This window comes from Syngnathus typhle, linkage group LG8, assembly GCF_033458585.1.
Source record: "Syngnathus typhle isolate RoL2023-S1 ecotype Sweden linkage group LG8, RoL_Styp_1.0, whole genome shotgun sequence".
NCBI lineage: Eukaryota > Metazoa > Chordata > Actinopteri > Syngnathiformes > Syngnathidae > Syngnathus > Syngnathus typhle.
Window position 1 is genome coordinate 258,926 of NC_083745.1, and position 27,366 is coordinate 286,291.

Here is a 27,366-nt window from a genome sequence, read left to right on the forward strand (position 1 = left end):
GCAAACAAGGATTTGGTTGACTTGTTGAAAAACGCAACACAACTTGTGATTTTTAGCATGTGGTGTCCCGCAGGGATCAGTACTGTTCAGCACCTACTTTTGGGGGAATGCAAATGTAGCATTATGTGGCCACTATTCAATTCAATGTCATTGGATTGCTGTCATCTAGAGGCGTGCCTTGCTGATCTGTCCCGAAACCCCAAGAGTCAAAGAAAAATGTCCAAAAGTATTTCGTATTAAGGATGGATATCAGAGCCACGACCTCATTATTTAAGATTACATTTCATTTCAACACATTTTCATGCAGTGCCTCTGGCTTCCAAGGTTTGCATTTGGAGCGCCCTCTCGCACTGACCCACATGCATACATGAAGTGCACGCAAAGGTCAAGCCATATACAAGTCCAGCTCCAGTCGGTGTCCTCTGGATACAACTGGCAAAAATAAACAATACTAATGTCAACCCGGTGTTTTGGAACCTTAGGGCTGGGTGCATGTTGAAAATAGAATATGAATCATTTTCTCCACGTGTTGCTGATTTATTTGAGACGAATGAGAAATGCTTTTTGAGTTTGCACAAGTAAAAGGCATGGAAACGGCTTCAAGTTGATGTTATCCTATATCTCTGAAACAATAGAATGTCATGAAGAATGTAGTAGGTGTCATATCCAGTCTTCACTTTTCACATGGCTTCTATCAAACTATCGGACTTGATTGGATAGCTTTATGTGCCAGTTAAATTGGGGAGTCCATAGAGAACACAATTGAAGTCTGATGGTGTCAGATCAGGTTTGTGCTGAAGATCTTCATCTGAATCAGAGACAGAACTGTGATCTGCATTGAGGGGGGGGAAATAAAAAGTCCACTTTTGAGAGGTCCAAGTCTGTATCTACTGCCGTTAGATGTGTCTATTTGATGCTTTCTCTTTTCAGAGAGATGAGAAGAGGTGGAAATGTTTTTACAAGGTGATTAGAAATGTCTAAAAAACATTTGGTATGGATACATTTGCAGAAACACAACATTGTTTTTGATGGAGTGCAGAAGGGACCCTACCGTTTGATCCTGTTGCGTCGTCGTCTCGTCGGAGGAAATGGACAATCTGACCGCACGTCTGTTTGCCGCTGAGAAAATCTACAACAGAGATTATTCTGTTTCTCAAGTCCCCAAAGCATGTGAGCAGCTAAAGAAACAAACGTACTGTCCAAAAAGTTGGTGATGTATTCCGAGTTGTCTTGAAGGCTGCTATGCCACTGATTGAGGACAACGCAGTTGACGCCAATCAAGCTCAAGAGCAGAGCCACCTCCAGCGGCTTCTCCAGGCTGCGTTTTCCGGCCCTGGAACAAAAGAGTTGCCAGCAAAAATAAAAAAATGGAACCATCTCATTTTCAACCAAAAAGAGAACGATTGGAATGGAGCCCATTGAAAGCGGAGACAGGGAAAGGAAATGTCAAAACTAAAGACAAAAGGATGAAAATAAATACATGTTCTAATGAAGGAAGCTTCACTTGACCTTTTGTGCGTGTCAAGGTTCGATGAGTGCACAGCACTGGTTTTACTCTGGACCAGATCAAACAGAAGAGCCAAGTGACATTCTGAGAAGGACAGAAAATCATCTCATTCGATATGTATAACTAAATATAGAGCTATCGTATGTGTGCATTGGGGAAAGAAGTACCTGGCAAATTGAGTGCTGCTAGTTTGGCAGGTGGGATCAGGGACAAGAAATGTTCTGCTCCCAGGTACATGAAGCCACTGCATTTGCACAGCACCGTCTCCAACTCACTCAAACTAAAAAAAAAGAACATAGATGAGATGAGGTGCATTCCTCTATGACCATGCAAAGTCTACTTTGTCAAAAAAACGACAGTCACACCTTGGAGTTTGTTTGATGGCCACAAAGCCCGGCAACAAATTGTTAAAATTCTGACCGTAGGAACCCCAGTTCATCTTCATACGATCAACAAGAGTGGTCCCTTCTGGAAAACATTTGGGCAACTATTGTCAGCTGAATGCCATATAAGGCTGTGAAGATAATGAGAATGAAAAACTCGGATTCTTACATAGTTTATTTAGCAACATGATTCATGCATTTAGAATTTAGACAAGATAGAATAGTAGGACGCAGCCTACTGGAAATAAAGCGATACAACAAACTTAATAGAGAAATGAAAACATCTCTGACAGTGTCAATCAAAACAGAGCATTATGTTTATAAAGTGCAAATATTTATTTTCTTGGTGTGTTTCCACAAAAAATAACGGGAAAAAAAAACAACAACCACGAGCTGGCATTAAGTTTTACTCACCAACAGTGGTGAAGGTATTGACAATATCTTTGTCATTAAAGATGCATTTGAAGTTCCGTGTGTCCACTGGGACGGTGTGTTCAGGCAAGACATTACTGACAGGAGGTACCTGTGGACATATTAGACATACCTTCTTAGCACAAAAGTGTCTTTGCTTACTCAACTTGCTTGATCAGACACATTAGGAACAATAGCAAAAAAAAATATTTTAAAAATAGACCACTATCAAGTGTAATTTTTTATTTTTTTTTGGACAGTTCTACAGTATGTGCAGGACCAGATCAGTTGACTCACCACTTTGACGGGTTGGTTCTGATTGGGTTTCCCCTTCCCGCCTTTACCTCCTTTGGGCTCCTTTTCCGCGACTACAAACGGAATGAACAAACGCATGCATGTTGGACTCTTTTCTATTAATGTTGATTTCAATTTGTCACAAAACCAAAGTGCCCATTTGAATCTTCAATACCTTTGACAGGCTCTTCTTTTGGTATACGGCTGCAGAGAAGCTGGAGGGAGAAATCTCGAGATACAGAGTTCAGTAGGTCTCCCTCAAGGACAGACAAGGCCTCTAATGGCAACTCCATCAATTTGGAGTCTGCCAGTAACACCACAAACTCTTTTGTTGTAGCTTCTGATTTTCACAGACAAACACACATTAACACCAAATTAAGTAAAGATCCTTATAATATACGGAATTGCAATACTTCGGGATAAAATGGTACTATACCTTCTTCATTTAAGGATACTTTCTTTTCTTCACTTTTGTCTTGGGTTGTTTCAGAAACTGATACAGTTGACTCTTGGGAACTGTGATAAACAAAAAAAAGAGAAAAAGCTTCTCATGACATCGTGAAAGCATCAAGTGTAGCGCAGTTGCTGTACGATACCTCAAGAAAGTGAAATCAAAGTGAGAAAGGAGCGGATTCAAGTATTCTTCCATTTGTTGAACGATTTCTTTGAAGTGAAGCGTTAAGGTATTTTCTTGATCACATCTCTGCTCGGAACGTCAAGAGAACGTGTTAGGTGCTTTTCCTACTACTGCGGTAGCTAAGAGAGGAGGACAGACATACCGGTTGAGAAATGCGACCCTCTTCAGGCCTTTGCACTCGCCCATCATGCAAAGAGGACTCCTTGAGGAGTCCGTGTCTCATCTTTTGGTCAAAGGCCTGCGTCTGCTCTCGAAGAGCCAGCAGAGCCCTCGGGCAGACGGAAACTTTAGCCACTCTAGAGCACGGCGGCCAAGCTACAACAAATACATTTACACACACTCAATGTATGCTGAGAGAGAGACACTTGCAGTACACCACTTGTAATTGGTCCCAGCGAGCACCCCTAGCCAATATCTTTTTTCTTTCTCTATTCTCCTTCTTCTTGCTCACCATTTTCTGTTTCACGGAACCCCCCCATTCTCGAAAATATAGACAAGACATTTCTTTTGTCTTATGCAAAGAGGTCAAACTAAAGTTCTAATGCATCTTTCCAATGCAAAACACCTGTCCATCACAAACCTCCAACTCCATTGAAATGCACACTGTGATCACACATTCCTATGAGTATAGCGTGTTACTCTATTAAAGAACATGTGTGCTTTTAACCTTGTGATGTCTTTCCTTTTTGACTTTCTGCACGTTCAGGCACCTTGTAGAGTGCTCCGTAAAGTTCACGCCTAAAAGACGACACACACGGTGACGGAATGTTACTAACGTACACAGGAGGTTTATCATAAAGAAAACAACAACAATATAAGACTGTGAGAAGAAGATATGTCGATGGCTTTTCTCCGAGACGGCAAGTTCGCTAGTTGTTAGTGATTGAATAATTTACACAAGTAGAAATTACCCATCTTTAGAATGCTGCAGTAAAATAATCTTCAGGTCGGATGAAAGTTCTGCAAGAAGTTGGAGGTGGTTGGGGTTGATAGTTAGTTGGGAAAAGGCCTGCAAAAAAGTGGTACATCAAATAACTTGTGTCTATTTACATGTGTTTCGAAAAAAATTCTATTTTCTGGAGTTTGAATCACCGAGGAGAGAATTATGAAGAGTCAGTGTTAGCACAAAACCCTTTGACTTGAATGGTGTCATTTAACACCAGTTTGAATGTACAAAAGCATTTGAGGTCATATATATAGCTCAGCATCTGTAAGCAATTTTCAGGAGCATGGTCCAATTGGCGCACACATCCCCAATATTAAGGGAACTCAGCAACCTGCTATGACAGAACACATTCATCATGAGGAGTGTGCTACCTTGGAAATGCTGTTCAGGGAGCGTCTTACTCCTTCCAACACTTTAGTGGCTCTACCCTCTTGAGACACAGCCACTTTCCTGTACAGGCTGAGTAGAGCCGATAGCTGGGACACGCTGATGTCGTCACAGGCCAAATTTAAAACATCAGCCATCACATCCACGGTACAAGCACTCTAGGGATCAAAACACATGATAAAGGGGAGGTGGCATTCTTCAAGAACCAACGACATACGACCAACCTTTGGTATATTGGAAATTATTAAAGAAGCAAAGCTCCCATACACGTTGGGATGCACAGAACCTTACCTGAAACAAGGCCAGATACTGACATGCCAAGTCATGGTCTGACTGGCCAAGACACTCCAGCATATTGAGAGAGGCATCGCTCAAGATGGAGGCTGGCAAATTGTGCTCAAGACATAGACTAACCGTTTGAGACAGTAAGTTCTTGGCTTGGGCCAAAAGATGCTCAACCTTGCACTTTTTTTGCTGCATGGCAAAAAGAGGTAGCAGTTACAAACACATATTTGGAATCTTGCTATTGTGTACTGTATTTGGAATCAGTTCAAATGGACCGCTAATAAGAAAGGATCAATTGAACCCAAACATCCCATATCAAATAAGACAATGCTATGCCGGGATGTGTTATATATAAATAAATAAATAAATAAATAAATCAGAACAGGAAATTGACATGTTTGGCAACTTCCCTGAGCCACACCCCTTTTGTCACGGTAATGTCGGTCACCTGCTTCCTCTTGTTACCTTGTGTATTTAAACCCTGCCCGTGTGTTCCTCCGGTTCGGTGTCTACTGTTGTTTTGTGTCCGTGCCTTGTGTTCCTGTCGTCTGGCTTCTCCCTGGTCTTGTCTGGAGGCTCGTGGTCACAATTGTATCCTTGTCCAAGTTGACTTCTGTCTGTGGTGTGTCTGTCTGTTTGCTAGCCGTGAGTCTCTATCATGCCCGTCTGTGTCTTTGTTGCCCACCCACCTTCCTTCCTTCCTTCCTCCCTTCCTTCCTTCCTCCCTTTTCCCTTCAATAAACCCCGGTCCAAGCTGCATTTGGTCCCCCTGGCTCAACTCATTTCCTGACACATTATTAAAATCTCATAAGAGCTGAGTATGTACCTGTGGCTCAGTGCTTTTAGCAGAGGTCCTCTTGGACTCGTTACTGCTTAAAGTACTTTCCTTCTCTCTTCCCAAATTGTCTTCTGTAACCGTGTTACTCGTGCCGCGTGTACCTTCCTGTTGTGGAGGAGGATTTTAAGATCACAGGTTTAATATAAACCATAGCATGGTTTCTTTTTTGCTCCGTGCAAGTCCATGGTGCATGTGTGGACTTTTCTCTCCTTTGCTATTTTTGTAGACTCGCGCATTTGGAAACGGGCATTTGCTGCTTGGCATTTTCTACCTTCAAGTGTCTGTCCCAGAGAGAAGACATATATAGAGGATCCTCCTGCACAGCCAGCAGTCTCAGGGTCTTTCCCATCAAACTCAAGAAACGTGCTCTCATCTCCATGTCGTCCAGCGAGCAAGAGTTCACAGCGGCCAGCTGGCACAATGACGTCTGGCCCAATGTGCTTCCCACGTTCAACCACTCCTGTGTAAGACGCAAGGCTTTCATTTCATTTTGGATGTAACAGCATGTGAAAAGCTGTGAGAAACAAATTGCTTTGGCAGGAATAAAATACTGGTTGAATGAAAACAGCCAGGTAAAATGGAAATCAAGTACTTGTGCTCTCCTCTATTATTATCCATTATGAAGATTGAGTGGGAGGAAGCAAAAGCTTCATTCGAGAGAATGATTGGCATACTTAACTGCATTGTGATTGGGCAAAGCTAAACTACATCACCCCTTTGCAATGATGCTCCTCATGAAATTGATTGAAGCAATGCTTCGAGTCTAAACTTGTTTCCACTCGCATCCTTAAATGTCTCTCAAGCGTTAGCATCTTCAACCTATTAAGACTGAGAGCATCGGCGGGGCTCGGTTTTTCTCCTCGGAGGGCCCACAGGGTGGAGAATGGCACAAAACACCAAAGATGACTTTTATTGACCTTTATGCAAGATCTACCTGTTCAATAGAGTTGGTTTCAGGAATGCTCCGCATAAAATCCTCAATTGCTATCTCAGCAGTGCTCTTGTCCTTGACCAGGGCTCGGTTGACTATTTCTTCACAGTGTTCCTCTAGTATCGCCAAACAAACATCTGTCAGGCTGAGACGCAGGCGTAGTAGCGTCCACTTGGGTGATAATATCACTCTACAACTCTGGCAAAGAAGGAAAAGAAACATACCATGTCATACTTAGTATTTAAATCAGGAATTGAAGAGAGATGCATACTAGTAGTATTTGATTCCACTGATGTAAAAGATCCCGCCAGTAAAATTGGATTTATTGTGAAAAAGATAACCAATTTCAGAACCTTTTAGATCTTCATGAAAAACGGTCCAAATTATTTCACAGAAAAAAAATAACTTAAAATCTAGATGCTAATGATATGAATATTGACGATTACTGTAGCCACAAAAAGATGACTAGAACAGATGAGCACAAGTGACTAGAGCAGCAGCACCATCTATTGGGCAAATCTTCTTACTATCATTTCTCAGACACCCAAGTCCACACTCCAAAACCCAATTGCTCTTGGTTCTCCAAGAGGGTGCGATCATTTTTTTTGAATGATGCCATCAAAAGAAATCAGCCAGCGCCTGCTCTCAAGCCCATCTGGTCTGAATGTGTTGACAATGACAACAAGCTTGAAGTGTTCATTTGCGACATTCAATTGGTGCCGTTGACTTACAGCCTCTTCCAGGTGGAGCAGGTTCTCAGCATTCAAAACCACATGTTCTTCTTCTAAGATTGCTAACTGCATGTGGGAGAAGGCGTCAAGGAGAAAACGCTGCTTCTCTTTTTTGTCCGTAGCCTTGTTGGCCAGAAATCTTCAGAAGGTTGACAATGTTGGAAAAGGAAAACATAGATAGATATAGTGTCTGCATTAAACAGGGGGACCCCCAAAAATCCCAAGCAACTTTGCCCTCGCTGACCTCAATCCATATGTGCACTCTTCATGGCTCTTAGCAGCTTGTTCTCTGTAGTTGAGTTGGGTGAAAAGCCTGGCACATTGGCCCAGTGTATCACAGGCAGCTTTCAGTATATGCAATTCCTGAGTGGACAGTGGCACTCCTGGCTCACTGACACAAATGCCACTTAGAGACTCAATGGCGCCCCTGAAACAAAAGCAGAAATGACATTGGGAGATGTCTCAAATATTGCCATTCACCGCCGAATTGACCTCTTTTTTTTTTTTAATCTTCAGGAATATTTCAATGAATAAATAAATCCAATGACCTCATCTCTAATGATGTCATTAAAAATGTGATCTCCGAGACTCGGTTCACTCGTCGCTTCAGAACCACCGTCAACGCCTCACACCCTTGTTTGACAATCTGATCAATCTGTTGAAAAGAAACGGATGCTTATGTAAAAAAACATTTGGAGAAACGGCAGTATGTTTTTCTTGACCTTGGCTTGTGCATCCTGGACACTCTGGCCCAACACAGCATCAAGCTTTGTGAGGGTAAACTTGTGCCAGAAGTATTCGTCCCCACCCAGGGCTTGGGCCTTATCCAGAAGGTAGAGGGACTGCACATAGTTGTGCTCCTCACAAGCGAGAGCAGCCATACCCAGTAAGATCCTCGGCATGACAGTCTGGTCTTTAAACTCCTAATGCAAAGGAAACAAACATGTCATGCTTGAAGCTAACTTGAACAACAATTCTCTCAACTCACTAGAGCGACCAACTGAGCTTCTGCCAGGAGTTGCCGGGCTCCTTGGTACAATCCCATCTCCAGGCAAACCTCTGCTTTGTCAACCCAAATATTCAAGCCAAACAAATTCTTCCTCTGTAAATGCGACTCCGTATCGGATTCCTGTCAGCGATGGAAGAAGCATCGGCACACTCTTGTTTCTTTCATTTCTCAAGCAAAGGTAATGATTACAACATGCAGAGAAATATTCGGGCTGACCTGATTCTGCGATGAATAGAGGCCTTTTCTCTCCTGTGAAAGGGTGATTGCTCCATGGCACCTAAGGCAGTGAATACAGTTGATCATAGGCAAATCATATCACGTGTAGAAAAAAAACACAGAGTTGTCCTTCACATACGTAATTTGTTCTTGTTCTTGTATTTTCGTCAGATTCATTAGAGTCTTATGATAGGAGCTATCAGTCTCCATGCCAAGCTGACAGCAGGTCCGAACTATTCTGAAAAGGAGAGAAGGCCAGAAAGAAAAAACCCTGATGTCGGATTCACAGTAGGCCTAGAAAATATTTCTAAAACATATGGCCACCAATTAAACTAATACCCTCTTGTTATTGAAATCTCGTCCATTCATCTTTTTTGTGTACTTTTTCATTTACGACCTTCACCAGATTGGCTACACAAAGTAGTCACGTGTCAGCGTTCCTACCTGAGACGATACAAGTCCGAAAGGCTCTTCCTATCCAAAAGATCGTGAGCAAACGTCTCAGCTAGGTGCAGAACAGGTAGGGTCAGGTGACTCAATGAGAGCGAGTCAAGCTCTTTTACCAGAAGGTCAAGATAAAACAAGCTCTGGCTCTAACATGAGGAACAACAACAACAAAAGATGAAACTCAATCATGAAACTCCAAACAATGTGATTGAAGCGGACTTACCTGATTTGTAATGCTGTGAATATTGATGCACTGCGGGTTACAATTGGTTTTGAAGGTGTAACGGACCTGATCAGAGCACGTGTATTTCACCCAAAACTCCAGAGTAGAAAGAAGAGTGGAATCCAAGTCAGGTTTGGGATTCACTGCCGGTGGGGTAGGCTGGTAGGGCATGGAGATCATACACAAACAATACCATATTGCTGTACTTCATCACAAACACATATTCAAGTGAATCGCCTAAATGAGGAAAAGTAGTCGAAAAGTACATCTTTGACTTTTTTGCCTTTTCCCTTGTCTTTTTTGTTCCCTACAGGTGTGGGATTCTGGCCTTTGGCTTGTTCGCTGGGGGTCGCAGAAACAACTGCCGCCGACATCTGCAGGGATAAACAATTTCCATATTTACGATGTGGGGTGCCCCAGGGCTCAATCCTTGGGCCAGTTGTCTTTTTTTATACATGTGTATAATCAACCCATTTTGTCATCAAGCAAGTTTAAACGCATTTAAAAGCACATGATTGAACCCAACTCACCTGCCATATTTGGAGAACAAAGTCATACGCTCTGAGCAGGTTCAACTGGTGCTCCGGTGAATTCCGATCTGCCATGACAGCAAGCAGAGTGTGCGCTTGTACCAAGCTGTCGAGGCGTTGCACCTCCCTCAGGTTGGACACCGTTTGTGTGAATGACAGTCCTTGAACAACAGCCAGAGTTTCACATTTCACTGAGCCCGGACCCATATTCTGAGAGTCTTCTTCTAGACGGAAAAGTGGGAAAAATGTCAGATACATGGAGCAAGGTCAAGGCAGAAAAGAAGAGGATTGGAGTGTGAGGAAACCTGTGACTCCAATGACAACATCTCAAATGGGCACTTAACAAAAAGTCAATATAACACATTCCCTTTAGATGTTTGGATTGTGGAGAAGGAATATTAACAAGACAACAGTCATCACACATTACAGTTGAGAGGAAAAAAAAAAAGAGGGCATTTTCTTCCAAAATATTTGTGGCGTGAAATGACCCTCACCTGACACAGGTACACCTGACACCAATAAAAAGATAAAAGTTATGAATCCAACAAAGCAACGAAATGACCAGTTAGCCAGCAGGTTGTACCTGATTTTTCTGACTGCTCCGTTTCCAAATGTAGAAGAATATCAATGGCCCACTGAACCTGATGTTGGGCCTCTTCTGTCGACAAGTTGTGACAGAACATCCATGCTCCGAACGCAAGCAGGAAGCTGACCTTTTGCCATTGATTTTCTTCAGACTTCAAGACATACGGAGAACAGAAAACAGATGCACGGGTTCTTTTTTGGACAGCTGTAATCCTGTCTTGATTCCACAAGATGGTGGTAAGATCCCACTTTCTTTCTTTTGGACCCCGCTTAACTGTTTTCATCAGCTGATAGTTGTTTATTTCAACTTACCATGAGCGAGGTGACTGACTTCTGATAGCAGGTGAGCTGCTGCGTGACATGGCAAGAACACAGAGCTGCTTTGTGCCACATCAAGGAGCAATTGTGCTCCTCTTTGCCTTGTAACGTTTGCATGTCCATCAATACGCTTTCCCCCAGCCGCGCCTTTATTTGGATGCGACATTTCAGCAGAAATCTGTCAAATACACGTCGGAATAACTTTTGCTTTCATCTTCCTCACTCTTTTGAAATGACCTTTGACTTACAGTCGATGTTTAGTGGCGGGCATATCTCGAACGGCGTTATCCAACAGCTGCAAAGCACCGTTGCAATCTGCTCTATCGATATATATTTGAAGCAACAGACAGTACAGTGATGATCTTAGGGTTAGGACTTCTTCATCTGCTCACACAAGCGCACAAACAGAGGAGTGGAGAATTAAGAGAAGAACCATGCCAGGATCCATATGGTACGTACTGCAGCTCTTACTTGGTGCTTCAGGTTTAGAACTTCCAAGAGGGACTCCTTTCTGCATATTTTTCACTTTGTCCTGCTTCTGAAATATGAATTTGGAAAGATATTAGTACTAAAGTGGTCGAACTACAGTTACCATCGCAGTAAGCAGGCTTTTTTTTTTATTAGGCTGTAGTACTAAGTATGTGGTGTGTGTGCGTGTGAGGGAAAGGGAGAGAAAGAGATAGAGAGCGAGATTTCTCAAATGTTAGATTTCACTCCTGATCCTATCCGCAAGTTGTCACCGGTTCGTAAATAATGAATTAGTCCGGAGCCCTGTTGTCTATAGTATGTACTCAGATTGATAGGAAGGAAACCAATTTCAATTAGAAAAATAACATTAACAATTCAGCTAAATGTTGGCTGCCAATATTGGCAGCAGGCCCTTCTCACACACAATTCCACAGTGGAAAATAAATACATCTGTGCAGTAGGTGTCAATATGGCCAAAGAATGCCAGTCATACGTTTGTATGCTTAGGATAGGTGTGGAGGAGGGCATTAAGAATGGCCTCCACGGGCTCTTTCAGCTGATGTCTTTCCTCCGGGGAATGCGTTAGAGGGAGGCAATTGTTCCAATAATGCCTGGCAGCTGTAAAACATAGTTCCGAATGCCCTGCCTTTTGGGCATACCTGTGAAGACAATCTACATTTAGAACAGAGGCTGACAAACTGAACAAGGATCCATCCAGGTGCACCTGATACTGGACAGAAGCATGTCCATAGCTCTCTTGTAAATATGTACATCTCCGATAGACTGGTGGATTGAGCTTAAGCCCCTCAAGCAAGCTGCCGTGCTCAGCATCTCGTTCACTGCAGGCAAGCCATACCTAGGGAAGTGAGAAGAAGAATTAGGAAGTCTCGAGAAAATGGGTCATTTCAGGAAACATTCTCCCTTCACCCAAGATGTTTCCATCTCACCCCAGTTATGTCTATACAATTTGATCCGACTTTAGGAATGATTACAAAAGGTCATTGTACTTACAAAAGACAAGGAGTTGTGTTAAGACACTTTGATGCGGCCTCCTCAAGATCCATGGCTCTCTCTGTGCAGCTCAGGGCCAAAGTGTACTCCTTGGCATGAAGGCAGAATGCGGCCAGCTGGCACCATGTCTGTAACTCTACCACAGCATCAGTCCACTTGCATTGAGACACCATGCTCACCAACTTTTTGTGACGAGAGAGGGGGGGGGGGGGGCAGAACATATGTAAGACGGAGGGATTTGGGTGGACAAAAGGACAATTAATAGCTGTCACAAGGGAACGATTTACAAAAAGTGATGAGACGAGATTGATAGCAAGTGATGAGGGGAGTTGAAATGATAAGGGAGTCAATCAAGCGGAAGGAATAAAAGGGCATTACACATAATAAGGTTGTCAACAATGGGAACAAGGCATCGAGAGCAGATAGTAGTGCATGAGTTTGGATTATGAGGGAGCAGTACTGTCGGAGAAGAAAAATAACATTTAAGAATAGACGGAGCAAAGGTTGAGTAGCGCACATCCATTCAAAACAAGAGGAACAGAGCCAAAGGCAAGCTGGGCCCATGTTAACTTAGTTAGGGATGATTCATTCTCAAGCTATTGGACAGCTAACTCAATGTATGGTCACCAAGGCAACTGGTGATGCAGCTACGTACCGCTGAGAGACTGGGATCGTAACCTTCCGAGGAACTGGAATTTTTATACGACTGAAGCATCTCCACTGCAATCAGCACACGAGTTATAGGTGACATTTCTTCAATCTGAAGGATACGACAAGAATTAGCTTTAGATTCTGGATGCGGTCATTTTCCGAGTTTGTATTTGTGCTTGGTTATGAATTATACATGCCTTTAACACATTGTGAGGTAAGCCTGTAGAATAGTAGCATTAAACATGACATAGTGTCATTATCAAATGAAAAAGCACATTCAATTATAAAACAGACTCAGTTGTTTCTAATGCAAGACATTTGTATGTTCAATAAGGCAAAAAAGAACAACATTTTATGAATGCTGGATTGAAATTATAAATAGAAACCATTTATGCAGTTTTCAGTGAGCCCGGGGAGGAACAAATCTAATTAGTTTGGACACAGAAAACACATCAAGCTCAGGGGTACATGATTATGGTGATTTCTGTGACAAATCACACAAGCAGCCGTTTCATTGACTGTATACGGAGTCGCTGTGTGTTACAACTCCATGTGAAAAGCAACGTATACTGCATAGGAGACCACAAAACAACAAATGGGTCACGCTTGAGTGGAGGTTACGGTTAGTATTTCTCTTTTAAGATCATAACAAAGCCATTTTTCTTTTCTTTATTTGTTCATTTGAATGACTGATACATATGTGGGGGAAAGAAGCAAATCTTTTCTCTCTATGTAGTCGGGGAGAGAAATAGAATAGATGTCGTGGGTGTCAAAGAAATACAAAGCCAAATAGAGTTGAGAACTTGTAAAAACTTTCCGTTTTTGATCCAGTGCCTTGCAGCAACAGTGATGTCTTTGTTAAGGCAAGTCTGTGATCTTTCTTTCGGGGGATGGAGGAAGCAACCTTGTTATTCAAGGCAAAAACTCAAAAGACTGTTTTGCTAGTCTATAACAAGATTTTTGGTTTGGGGGTTTAAAAAATATGAACCCAAATTGTCAATTCCAGTACTGGATGATAATAGAGTGTGATATCCAATTCCTTCCATCCATCTATCTAGACAAGGCTGAACTTCCTCACCATGGGTGACTTTTCACCGATGTCCGTTTGGCAGCCAGCCTGCTGCTGCAGGAGGATCTTGATCTGTGCCCACGTGGCCACCAGTTGCTTCTGGACAGCAATAGGTACTGCCTCCCCTGCGGTGCCGTGGGATATGGAAAGGGCGTAGTTACACAGCTAAGAATGAAGACAAAACATACATAAAGTATCGAGTGGAGTATTACTGGAAGAAATGGACATTTCAATGAATGAAACTGTCGGACATACCTCAAAAGCTTTGTGAACCTTCAGGAGAGCATCAGGGTCGAGCACGTCGTTGGTCTTCTCAGATTGGACTTTTCCCATGTTGACCGGTAGCGCAAGCTCTTCATACAAACCTCGGGCCACGGCATCACAAAGGAGCACCACTAAAGCATGATTTCTACGGATGAATGAAAATCAATGTATCATACGAGCTATTTGGGGAAGGTTAAGTCGCTGCTTTTAAACCATAACGTGGGAGGCCCAAAGCAAGGTGAAAGTCCAGACCAGTGCTTCAATCCAAACAGAAGCTTGAAGGCCTCATTTGAAATTGGACTGGCAACTTGATGCCGTTTTTAAATCCATTGTTTAAAAGTAAAGCCTACCCTGTGCATTGGGTCTTTTGGAACATCTCTACCAGCTTTTGGAAGGTGGGGATGAGACAGTTATAGTCTCCAGTAACCAGCAAGTGCCTGTTGTAGTTCCATAAGTAAATGGCAGAATTTGCCACAATCCAGGGTTCCCTGATTTGCGTGCCGAGCTCGGCCGCTCGCAGGAAAGTGGACGTGGCATAAGCGGACAGATCCTGGATCCAGTCTCTGAGTGGAGTTACAGAAAGAAGAACAACAACAGATACCGTTCATAACACGCAAATATATTTCATCGGCAATAATGTGAAACAATTAATGGGATAGATCATATTCAGCGTGGTCAGTATCGGACAGATGTCATTAAGCAGTGGCAGCTGCTCAATAGAGGACAGGACAGTATTTTAGGCTTCCCTGATATGCTAGCAAAAAGGGCCTCGTGTGTTTTTACAGTTTGGACCAAGCAAATACTCGTGTTTGTCTTTTTACCTGTAAATAATCCAATGTGCCTCGTGTGTTTTTAGAGTTTGGACCAAGCAAATAGTCGTATTTGTCTTTTTACCTGTAAATAATCCAATGTGGGTCATCCTCAGATACACCTACATCCTGTGGCAAGACTGCAGGGCTGTTGAGCTGCACACCTTGCATTTGGAGCTTTTGGGCAGTAGCCTGAAGAAGAAAGGTCATTCTAAAAAATATACAGAACCTACAACGTTCCAGAATTACACACAACATGCAGCTCAAAAGCAACCAGCAGTTTAAAGTAAGTTAAATCCCAGACTTTCAGATCATCTTCAAAAAGATGCCCTTCATATGGATTTTAGGAAACACTGACATACCTCAGCAGTGATAAAGCATATTTCAGCCAAAAGGCGCAACTTTTTTGCACAAGGTTGATTTTCTTCATAGCTGTTGAGGTTTTCAGTAGAGCTCTCTTCCTCTGAGCATTTGGATTCTGTACACAAAATGGGCAACAACTCCTTGGATGTTGAAATGTTAACAAATGTCACTCAATATGAACGTTTTTGTCTTCAGGCCCATTTCATATGGAAGCAGATCATTTCATTGAGTATCTTACTGCGACAAATGGACATCTTGGCTCTGGCTTCGTCATAGAGCAAACAGAATCGACCAGCCACTCTGCACACATCCCAGACTTCCTGTTTTCTTGCTGTCTTTGCAAGCGTAGCCCATAAGCTCAATCTAGACAAGTCGATAGATACACGTCACCTTCTAGGAATGATACACCAATTCAACCAGGTTTTGAAGTTGCAATGGGATTCAGATTTGCACTTTGACATTAAAAACCACATGCACGCTCAAAACACCTCTCTGTGTTGTCAGCGTTTTCTCCTTGTCGATCCAGGTATCCATCCAACTTCTGTACGGCCGCATAGTAATTGTGAGCCTCAGCGGAGAGCTGAGCTATCGGTCCACACCCCACGCTGGCTTTGGTAACTAATCAAAGAAAACGGAATGATTTACAATGCAAAATTGTACTTTCGTAATTTATCAGGACGGTATTGTAGAGGTTACGAGTGCACATAATATTCGATTTGTTTTGTTGCACTTTGTTGGACTTCAGTGACTGCCTATCATTTATTTACAATTGATTAAATATGCATGGAATAAATACACACAGCAGGAGGAAGAGGCGTGTGTAAAAAAGTCACAAGTGGTTTACACAGCAAAAGGATTAGCGTAAAAGAGAGCTTCTCGTTCAGATCTTTTTTAGATATGCTACGGTCTCAGCAGCACTGGAGGCATTTGGTGGAGAAATTAGATTAAGGATACAGCAGTGGTTCAAAATGTAGTATACAGTATATGAGTGTGTGTTGTTGTCGCTCCATTTGCTACCTCTGATCTAAATGACTTTTTAATTCACAGTAATCTGCCATGATGGAATGAATGTCCTTTGAGATGCCGCAATATCACAGCTCATGTGAAACAATGGATGGAATCGATTTTTCCAAACCTCTACACAAAGACAATCAATGTCCTAACATTAAGAAGTCGTGTGACGCTAACATGGCAGCCTGACTTTTAGTTTCAGTGCATGCAGACTGGATGCATGCAGGCAGGATGCAAGTACATTTGTGAAATGTTTGCTTTACGTGCAAGATGTGTTGAAAGAAAATCAATTGACAATTATGTGACCACTGAATGTGAAGAAGAAGAAGAATTTGTACTTTTGGAGATGCTATCTGCATTCAGCACCATCTGGAAATCAGCGGGGGCCAATAGTTGGCCCACAGTCAGCAGTAAGGGACGACAATCTGTATTTGGTTGGGGCTGCCTGTCCTTGACCTGATAGAAAAAGACCAGAGTTACTGCCAAGTACAGTATAATGAAGGCCACTGTACGTATAGCCAAAGGCATTCGGCCATGTGGCCTCTGCATATAGTAAAGTTAAAAACTTAAAAGTTACTTATTTCATTTTTTGTCCGTTTTTTTATTTAAATCCGGGCTTGGGACCGGCAGTGGCCGTGTAGTCAAACCCAAGTCGTCTGCACAAAAATTGCTATTATTCTCTTTGATTTTATAAAGGGAAGAAAAGACAAGCTGTAAGAAAATGCCGTTACAACCGGCAATTAAACTGCTTTTTAAAGTTGGAAATGGAGGCAATGTATCGATGTTACTGGCTACTCCTCGATTCCTTCTTAATAGGCTCGACGAGTGTCCTTTCTGTCAAAATGTCTACTTTGCACTGGACTGTTCAAATGCGTGCTGCAAACCTGCTGCATAAGCATGGCAGCTTTATCCTCGGTCCGAGAGGGCGTTTGATAAAGGTTTCTTCTGAGCTGAAGGAGATGGAAAGCTGACGACAATCTTTCTTTCTGCGTGCCATTATCCAGCAGCATGGCTTTTCGTAGGTGAGTCATCGAAGCCTCGAGGAGCCCGTCTTCCTCTTCTGACGCGGCAAGCTCAGCGTGGACCTGACTTCGGACGAGGAACAGCATGCTGGGAAAATAAAATAGGAACAATCCCAAAAAACAAGTTAGGATATACGTACATCTTATCTTACTGCTATTAGTAAGTAGTAGACCTCGATGGCCACATTTAGCAACGATCAATCAAAGGGGTTACCATTGCATGTCCTCTAGCGTTTGAGCCATCCGCAACATAGGTGTCTTAACGTGTTGGCGGAGATTATGCTGCAAGAGTGGAAGACAGAAGCTCCACTGGGTTGCACAAACTGCCTGCACAGCTTGAGGGTCCCTCTCTCTGACGGCAGCCAGCAGACACTGATCTAGCTTTCCTATTGCTTTGAGACGGGCCTGGGGGGAAAACAATATCTTCTGAAGCAATTACAAGAGACAAGCGTTCCATCGCAGAGTCTGCCATTAAACAATGAGGATGAGAAGAATACGACAGTGGAGCGGTGTATGCACTCATGAAGATATCAGCAACGAACGTGAAACGCAATCTGATCAGCAATTTCAGTACTTAATTGGCTTTCCAAGTATAAGCATCAATGAAACTTTTAACAGGCCGGTGCTCGGGTTTCCTCCCACATTCCCCCAAAAAGTGTCCTTAGGTGTGATCGTGAATGGTTGTTCGTCAATATGTGCTTTGTGATTGGCTGCCAACTGGACTCCAGCACGCCTGTGAGCCTCGTGAGGATTTGGAAGATGAATGAATAAAGGAAAGTATAATAACATTGAAGTGCTTATCAAAGAGCCAAAGTTATACTGCTTGATGATGAATATCATCTGAGATGTGTCTGCTGATGGAGCACCTCCACACTGGATTTGGAGTAGTCGTTCGTCTTTGTCTCTTTCTTCCGGAGCTCTATTTCACAGTTGATACATTCCATTATTATTTGTTCACCGAAACTCTAAAAGGAGAGAGCGATTCAAGGGTCAATGTTTGATGGAATGAGAAAAAAAAATGGCGTTATTTTAAACCCAAGGAGCTATTTATACATGATACTATATTGCCATGGTTTTCATCGCCTTCCCTTTATGAATGTATCTTTCCAAAGCTGTTTTGGTGTGGTATGATGCAAGGGTCACCAATGAGTAGCCCACAGGTCTGTCAGTAATATTGATCTGTTTCCCAATAACGTGACCCGTGTCTTTCACAAGATTGAAGATTGGGCACTCACTGTGTCCCCTGCCGGCTTAAGTTTTTTGAAGCATTTCTCAGCCATTTTGTGATTTTTCCCTTGTAAGGCCAACAGAGCCAGCTCCAAGAGGAAGACCACTCTGAAATACAAGGTCAAATAGAATGTGCAGTGTCAGTCAGCCAAAAGCAAAATGTTACATGACAGTACTCGGAACGGAGGCCCGAGAGCAGCCATAATTTACATTACAACAAGTAGGGGGGGAAATGCCAAATACTTACTAATGGGTAAAAAGTTTAACTCAATGGACGTTCAAGCCTAGTTGTGAGTACTTTGAAGGTATTTGTGAATCAGTTCTAACATACTAAAATATGTCTGGATGTACTCGGGAGGACTATTGACCGTGTTTGCCGCTCCCAAAACAAATTGGCTGCAAGTAGGTAAGACGTAAGTGTCCTGGATTTTAAGGTGACATACCTTTCAGCTGGCGGAATGGGTGTCCGAAGAGAAGCTTTTGTGGAGTCCCCCAGGAGACTCAAAATCTCCTCAAGCTCATTCAAATCCTTTTTTGCTAGTTCCTCCTCTTTTATTTCTCCCAACCACCTAAAAACAGTCTTTGCGTAAAAACACTTTCAAAAGAGCTGTCGCTGAAACAAAGCTCTGAACAGAATATATATATATATAAACAACAACAATATAACAGAACACGTCACATAAAACAATGATACAATCACAAGTATTTCTATTGTAAATGTAGATTGAAAAAGTATAACTTTAATTCACCAAATTGGTGCAGAGAGTAAGGAAATAGGAAATGCATTCCAAATCATATAGTTCCTTACCTTTTGAATTGCAGCATTTTGAAAATGACAGTTAAGGTAGCAGACTGACGGCTTTTTTTGAGGAGGATTTCCCTTTTGGACATGTTGTGCCACACCTAAGGCAAGAGGGCTACGGTTACAATTGATACTTCTGAGATACAAATGCTATGAGACGCAATTGTCGCTTCATTCATGCCTGATACAGCCTGTGGACAGTGTGTGTGTGTGTGTGTGCATGCGTGTGAGAGTGTGTGTGCATGCATCCGTGAATTCCCTTACGGAATCGTTTTGTTGCTTACCCTACTATGATTAATAGTTCCACAACCAAGGGCCATTCATTCCAAATGTCCTTTTCAAACTTAGTTGTCAAACGTGAGATTTGTCAAGTCCTTTGAGACTTGTCATTAAGGGCCACATACTAAATCAACATTGCTGTTGAATTGGGATTGCGCATTTCAAAAAACCAAAATGATGGTACCAGATTGGAAAGGACATATGGACATTCAACCAAGGCGTGCCCTTGAATTAGCATCACAGATGTCTTCAAACATGGAGGCAGTCAGCCATCCCATTCAAATGATGACACATAGCCGGCCGGCCACCGTGCTATTGGCTGACATGCTGTGTTAACACACATTCTCATTCTAGACAATCATTCTAGATGATCATTTGTCATCAGTTGGCTTTTCAAACCTTTCTCTTGAACCACAATTCCAAAGCAATATCTCATATGCTTATTTTTCATTCAGATTCTTATTGTTTTCTTTTATGAACAGAGGGGTATCAATATTTTTCCCATGTGTTCATGAACGAGGGACAAAATGAAAAAAAAAAACAACGGTTTTCTATTGTTTGCAATGCTTATATAACCTTTGACCAAATCCCACAAAGCTAATTTGCTTCTTCCATTTAGTAACTGTGTTTCGATTTGTCCCTGCACTGCATACCTGCAAGCGAAAGACGTCGGCTAAAAGACGAGGGCAGTGTTTTCTGACGAATTCCTCGGTAACTCTGACATAACTTGCAGCATCATCGCTTTTCCCAGCATCCAAAAGAGAGTCAATTAGGTACCTGAACACAAGCAAGCATTGATGGGCATTATATTCCAAAAAAAAAATCATTTCACATAGTGTCAAAGTCAAAAACACAGTGCATCCATATGTGATTATCAAATAATATGAGACACTATTTGTACACGGTGCACTTGCTTTGTTCCGTATGATGAAATGGACCGTGTGGACTGAGATATAAAAAATGTTATCCACCCCATCTGATGGTGTCAGGAAGTGTAAATCCAATTAAAGGTCCCTCTCACCGAACGCACCGCAGCGTACACACATTGTGCATGGTGTCTGGTGACCAAAAACAAAATTAGCATTTGAACCTGAGGTGTTTTCATAAAGACGAGACATCTTACATCAGCGCAAGCCAATGAATCGGCAAGCCGCAAAGATGTTGCGGCACACCGAACGAAGGCTCTGCTTAATTAGCTTGCTATGGCATGGCATGGCGTAGATTGAAGAATGAACAGAAGAGTGCCACGAGGTGCCACTTGCATCATGAGTTGAGCCCTCCAGCTGTGCTCCTTGTCTGCCACCAATTCCAGACTTTTGACCACCTGCCTGAGGGAGGATACGAGGTGGCAGCACCGCCCTGGCTGGAGAAGAGGACGTACCATCTGGAGATACAGTACTGAGGCGTTGAACACAAGGTAGTGCGATCTGCCACAAACAAACCACAAGCGCAACAAAGAAAACATCAGGGATAGCCTACGAATATAGATCGATGCAACCCTATTTGCAATTTGTGTTGTGATGAATGTCTAAATAAGAGGAGATGGGGAAAAAAGAGTGACATTTCAACTATTTGTTTAATGAGCCACAGTAGAGAAATCATTTGATGTATCAAAAGTGTGTTCATTTGAAATAGGCTACTTTAGTGTTACTAATTTATCCACCAGAGAGCATGTTGTTTGGGCTTGCTTGAACATACATACATATATATATCCCCTTAGGTGCTGGTGGTTTGCTCATTTGACTCTTTTCTTAACTGTTGCAATGCAAATATCCAAATATCTTTTACAGAGAAACACCAGGGAATTCATGGACTGTACTTATACGTCAAAACGTTGTTGGAATGAAACCAACACGGGCCAGATGGGACAGATGTGAAGAAGAGGTCATGGTAAGTAAGTAGATAACATTGAATTAGTCATTGTTTGCCATTCAAACATTCACGTCTGACTGCTGGTATATTTGGCTATGTATGCATTTTGTGTCTTACTGTTTACGCAGATGGCTTTATTCCAACAATCAATTGGATTTCTTACCTTTTCTCTCGCTTTGAAATGTCCATAGCTTTAAGTAAATACTGGACGTTCTCTTTAAAGTCTCCCTAAAAGACAAATAAATAGGGCAGTGAGAAGTCATCGCCTCAAAGAGTTATTTCCCTAAATGTAAGGAACAGAAGCAAGTCCACCAAGAAGCTGCACTCACCATGTTCCCTGTGGGCGGGGGAACTTTCAGTTGGCTCTGACAGAGCAAGGCACGACACAGATATTGATCAGGTGGTGGATTGTCAGCAAAGAACCTCTTCAGGCAGGTGGCCGCTATCTCCAAACAACCCAGCTAAGACACAATGCAAACAAAACGACAGTTTCAATATGTTTATCAGTTTGTCATTTGGATTGCACACAGACCATGCTAAGATACTTCTATTTAGGTACACCTGCATCATCCAAGAAGCATCCACCGATTGAAACTGTCATTTACATTGAGCTCATGCGTAAGGGTTGCAGCTAAACTAAGCTTTGCATTGTCATTATTTCAATCGTTGGGGCGCATACCTCCAGAGCAACTTCTGCACAGTAGATATACATATGTCGGTCAAAGCTGAGTGTTCCTCCTGAGTCAGCTTCTGCCATCTCTTCCAATTCATTGAAGGCTGACTGCAAAGCTCCGGAGTCTGTTTATGCAACAAAACTGTCAATTGCAACCTCAATGGTGTATCTTAACAGTCACTGAGCCTGCAGGAAGACAAACCTTTTTTCTTTTTGGCTTTTGCCAAATACTGGAGGACATCCAGATCCATTTTGCCCTCTATTTGCAGAGCACGTACTGTAAAAGCAGAAATAAACGGATTTTCAAGCTCCCTTGCAGGCACTTTCCCTCTTATCTCAACAACTACTGGTATCTTTATTTACAAAACAAACAGGCTTATGAATTTGAATTGAAATACTTGTGGTGATGTTTTTTTTTTTTTTTAATCAACAATTTAAAAATAGCACATTCCGAGTTTAGTGTGCAACAAGCCTTGATTGCATGATAGCTATTTCAAACGTACCCTAAATGTCACACCTCACTAGTTAGTTTAATAAACCGTAAACAGTCAAATTACCCGTTTAGTAGAACTTTAAGATGAAAATGCCTTCTGCTCGTTGTTCTTCAATCACTATGACCACTATTCCTTTGTTTGGTGTGTTGCTTAGCAACAGAGCCACCCACCGTGTTTGCCCTACGGTAAGCAACAAAAGACAAAAGTACCGCAAATTTCTCCGGTGCTTTTTTATTCTCTGTAATATTGATCTGCTGCACACAGATGGTCCTTAATGATGATGAATAGGTTTGCTAAATGAAAAATGTGTGTTCCCTTCACTCATGATGTCACAAGCATGCATCTGTTCTGCAGCATTAGTGATCTTATTGTTTCAATGCATTCAAATTAGCAGAACAAAAGTGTCATTTATTCCACTCACTTTTCCCCCCCCCATCATATATTTCTCCACCTTACTTGAAACACAATACACTAAAAACCCCAAGGCACTCTGTGGATAAAGTTCAAATGCCTCTTCTACAGTATATCAGGGCAAGTCCAAATGGACATAATACCCTCATGCATTTGAGCCGGGCTGGCCTTCCTCAGGGGGACAGACAAACAATTTATTTGCTGCTAAGCAGGGCACCCACCCCAGGGCTTTCCCAATCGATTCGAAGGGACCCGGACTGATTCTCAGCTTCTCCATTCCTCTTGATCTCCCACGCCTGTCTTCTAAGCGGGTACTTCCAATCCCCCACTAAAGCGGGTACTTCCAATCCCCCACTAATGCTATTTGAGCATTTTACATTTTGAAATGGAACGTAAGTTAACTGTAAAGCGGCCCCTCGAGCACAACAACCCCGCATCTCATGTCAAGTGGCCTATTGCAACTATGGAACAACTCCAGCAAACGCTTGCAGGCTTTTTGATCTGGGAATGAAAATCCATGAACATTGTGATTGTTCACTGTTCAGAAAACAGAATAGTTCGGTGACATGTCTGTGCGTCTTCAACGTAGAAAAGACGGAGTCAATGATGTTGACTGTTTTCGTTCGAATCCATTGCGACGTTGTCGAATGACAGAATCATTTAAAAAAAACGTTTCCATCCAAAGATTTGGGCCTTCCTTTATGGAAATAAACTTTGCTTGGATGATGGATGTGCACAAGTACAATGTCAGGATTCATCCAGCCGGTGTCTGTTAAGTGGCTTATTGATGTCTGCCAGTGGAGCAATCACAGTGTTCCTAATCATAACTGATTTGCAGCCATTCTGACTGAATTGCTAAACACTGTCAATCAATACAAATGATGCTCCGAGCAATCAGAATGCGAGGACCTTCTGAGTCTGTATAATAGAGCACACAATATTGCCGCTATGCTGTGGAATTGAACATATTCATTTTGCTTTCTCCTTACAATTATTTTCATGGTGACAATTGACCAGAAAGAAATCACATTTCATAGCAAGACAACAAGTGGTAGAGGATGTTTTTTAGATTGAATAAGACCCAATGTAGGTAGGTATGTATTTTGCGAAGCGGAAGGACACCATGTGCACTATTGCACAGCAATTTACCACAGTACTTCTTCCATTTGTGTCCTCTGCAAGAACATGCAAACGCAACACATTTATTTTGGAAGCGAGTCCCCGGGTCCCCTGACGGTGAGCTTTATGCATTGCATTTAATATGTCAAGTGATTTCATTTGAACTGGCTAATCTGATGGGATTTGGATTCACGTCAGCTCGTGCTAAATTGGCATCCAGGGCCAGGGGCATCCATCAGCTCCAATCACGACGTAACCAATCAGGCTCCATAGACATTTCACACATACAGAATGACTTTTCTCATTTTAATTTTTTTTTTTTTATTAATCTTTAGCTGCCGGTGCTTTACCCCATACTGTCGAAACACATGGATTTCCTCTCTGGGGATCAACAAAGGATTATCTTATTAAACTGTCTATATACTAGCTGGTTCTTAAAATCAACTCTTTGAAGGGAACGACAGCCCCGTTGTTTTTTTTTTTTAAAGGTTACATGTGCTTGGTGAAGTTGCGTTGGGGGATTACAGGCAGCGATGCCAGTAACGTGTGATGATAACAACTCATCCTACGTAATACTTTTTCCACCCAATAAATCACACGATGTTTCCTTTTCTTACCTATTTTCCAGAAAAGACTTGCTTCTAACATCAACACTATTTGCCGAATACGAATGTGCAAGGGGCGCTTTCATGAAAACATTTGTCAAAATATTGACAACTGGAGTAGGTTGCTGATGTGTAAAATTCTCCTTTCCCGATAAAAGAATCCTTCACCTTTTCCGAGACACTGTATTGCCATTTGTTGAACACGTGCTGTAATTAACTCCAAAGGTACAAAGACAACGTCATCCAGAACTTCTCTCCATACGCTCAATGAATGGGATGAGTGGGCTATTAATCATACTTGCCAGGCCCTGGCAATATGGGAAATGCGTGCTTGCAAGTCATCCATCTTTGTCCAGTATGCTTTCAGAGGTACTGTTGCTACACACATAGCAAGAAAATGATTTGCATAGAACTTCAATTTCATTCAGCTCATTTTTTTTTCATTCACTAATAACAATGACCCACACTTAAACAATTATTACAATATAGTTGATGGAATCACAGACACCTGACCCAAGTATTGAATAGTGACTTTTAGTCAACAGAAGTTAGACTTAGAAGCCACTTGACCTCAGATGTGACTTTAGCATTTGAAATATTAGTACGTACCGTATAAGCAATGGTAAATTAGGCTTTCTTTAATTACTCAGTGAGTCCATTGTGCATTCTGCAGGAGTCAGGTGAGTTTGCCACCAAAGATCCGGATTATGAAAGACGTAACTTATTTGAAAATGGATACAAATATATATTCCGATGTACGCCTGATTACGACATCCATGCCTGTTCGTATTCTCCGTCTAGCCGCTAATCCCAGCTATTTCTGCTTCTGCGTGGGCAAAGCGAGAAGAAAGGAAATCCTGAATAAAAGATTGAAAGACATGTCTGAATGAGCCAAAAAGATATTTGCAGAAACGCACGCAAGATAAGAATGCGCCAGGAAATCAGAGTAAGAAACCCGACTCGGATATGAAAGAACCTTCGGTATGTTTCCTTTTTCATTTGCTTCGACTGCAATGTTGAAGTAGCATCTACCCAAACGATGCTATCCGTTGCTCTAATTCAAAGGCGTCTTGAAGCCAGCAAGTAAACCCTATCGAGCTGTGGGACACATTATTAAAACATGTTTTATATTTTTATCTCTTGACGGGAGTCTGTTTTGTAACAAGCACACGTCCTTTTCCTGTGTACACATGCAGGCTTGCGTCAGCCATCAGAGTGTTGATGTCAGCAAACTCTCAAGACACTTTAAGATGAGCATGGCAGGAAAATAATAGAGGAAAAGCTCAGGGAAAATGACAAGGCTTTCGATGACACCTCTTCCTGATAGCCAGGATGCTGTAAATAGTCTGAGATCGTGCCAATACATTTTTCCACTTTACAGAGGAGAAGATTGAAAATGAGCTTCAAATGACAACACTACTATAGTACAACATGTATCTTGATCAATTTGTACCCTGAGGGAAATGCAAAGCATGCAGCGTTTTTTTTTTTTTATATTAAACTATATTTGCAACACTCACGGAATAAATTATGGCCAGATGATTTCTGAAGCTCGACACGGAAATTCATCACCCAGATGAGGAAGGAAAGCAAGGTCACCCTTCAAAGCCATCGCAGCTTTTCAAATTGTTTTACCATAACCATTGTAGCAGATGAAATGATGAATAATGCAAAAGCATTTCAAAAAGCTCCTCTTGTTTTCTGCTCACATGGTAAATAACTTGGAAGGACTCTTGAATGCTCGGAGGATCGTTTGACCTTTGACACTAATCGTACGGGGGAAGAAAAAGGTCATCATTTCTTCATATTCATGCGCAAATAACATTTCACACAATTGATTCGTTGAGAGTCCAAACCATTACTGGGAAAAAACCCCAAACTAAATGGCTTTGATTTGAGTGTGCACCGTAAACACAAACATAATAAAATATGCACATGCTGCTATGACCGCAGGTAAAAAGCTGAGGATGAATGAGAGCTCAGGTCCATGTGGTGACGTTCCTCATCAGAATTATAATGGCAAGGAACGGTGAGGTGCATTCATCATGAGTGGGCAAGTTGAAAGGCGGATGACCTGCCTTCAAGTGGTCATGCATAAACAAGTAGAAGAGGCACTGTTGGAACTTCAAGGATGTAGAGAAGATCTATCCATTTCCTACACAACTTGTTCTCATTCGTGTCGCAGGTGAGACCATCCCACTTGACTTTGGGATAAAATGCTGACAGACAGACATTCCTCATTTAATTGAAGAAAAAAGGCACATTTGCTGACAGACAAGTTCAGTGGCTGGCTCTTAGCTTTTGGTCAAGACTATCATCTCCAAGCTCACCGTCAGACACTGACAGAAATGGGATTCTTATTTTGAAAAGGCTTCATCATTTTGAAACTTTCAAAGATATGTATGTTCTTCCAACATTTTGCCATTTTGATCAGCTTGATGTGGAACAACATACCGTAGCTTATGTTCCACTCCTTATTTGCAGTGGGGCTAGAATACATGAATAGTGTCCTTAGGCCAAAGGTGTCCCAGCTAGGCT

At 42.1% G+C, this 27,366-nt stretch overlaps 1 protein-coding gene across 1 annotated transcript; it reads right to left on the reverse strand.

The window, feature by feature from the left end:
- Positions 1 to 56: 56 nt before the first annotated feature.
- Positions 57 to 22,842, reverse strand: LOC133158677 (cilia- and flagella-associated protein 46). Its single transcript, XM_061286028.1, has 59 exons — positions 22,757 to 22,842; positions 22,402 to 22,476; positions 22,206 to 22,324; positions 21,856 to 21,987; positions 21,690 to 21,754; positions 20,917 to 21,081; positions 20,308 to 20,431; positions 19,382 to 19,476; positions 19,017 to 19,142; positions 18,582 to 18,681; positions 18,213 to 18,311; positions 17,561 to 17,751; positions 17,209 to 17,434; positions 16,663 to 16,780; positions 15,802 to 15,931; positions 15,552 to 15,676; positions 15,313 to 15,428; positions 15,036 to 15,142; positions 14,492 to 14,704; positions 14,133 to 14,286; positions 13,887 to 14,042; positions 12,813 to 12,917; positions 12,158 to 12,339; positions 11,871 to 12,002; positions 11,640 to 11,805; positions 11,150 to 11,216; positions 10,927 to 11,062; positions 10,673 to 10,856; positions 10,359 to 10,512; positions 9,776 to 9,999; positions 9,512 to 9,619; positions 9,246 to 9,404; positions 9,020 to 9,168; positions 8,715 to 8,813; positions 8,576 to 8,636; positions 8,339 to 8,479; positions 8,073 to 8,273; positions 7,899 to 8,005; positions 7,595 to 7,777; positions 7,351 to 7,489; positions 6,623 to 6,817; positions 5,960 to 6,148; positions 5,677 to 5,793; positions 4,857 to 5,039; positions 4,550 to 4,723; positions 4,144 to 4,241; positions 3,900 to 3,970; positions 3,375 to 3,547; positions 3,192 to 3,298; positions 3,032 to 3,111; positions 2,771 to 2,935; positions 2,599 to 2,669; positions 2,305 to 2,413; positions 1,873 to 1,975; positions 1,675 to 1,787; positions 1,510 to 1,591; positions 1,197 to 1,333; positions 1,052 to 1,129; positions 57 to 832 (listed from the first exon to the last, which is right to left on the reverse strand). Exons 2-59 carry the CDS (start codon positions 22,448 to 22,450, stop codon positions 723 to 725), a joined length of 7,662 nt encoding a protein of 2,553 aa, XP_061142012.1. The 5' UTR covers positions 22,451 to 22,476; positions 22,757 to 22,842; the 3' UTR covers positions 57 to 722.
- Between the last annotated feature and the right edge of the window lie 4,524 nt (positions 22,843 to 27,366).

Bases quoted from the DNA above. Each gene is read 5' to 3' on its own strand.
- LOC133158677 (XM_061286028.1), bottom strand. From the start codon at position 22,450: ATGGATCTGGATGTCCTCCAGTATTTGGCAAAAGCCAAAAAGAAAAAA. The intron at 21,082-21,689 runs GTAAGAAATCCA...TGTTTGTGGCAG, and splicing joins ATTTCAAAGCGAGAGAAAAG to ATCGCACTACCTTGTGTTCA. The intron at 15,677-15,801 runs GTGTTTTGAGCG...CGACTTGTCTAG, and splicing joins AACGCTGACAACACAGAGAG to ATTGAGCTTATGGGCTACGC.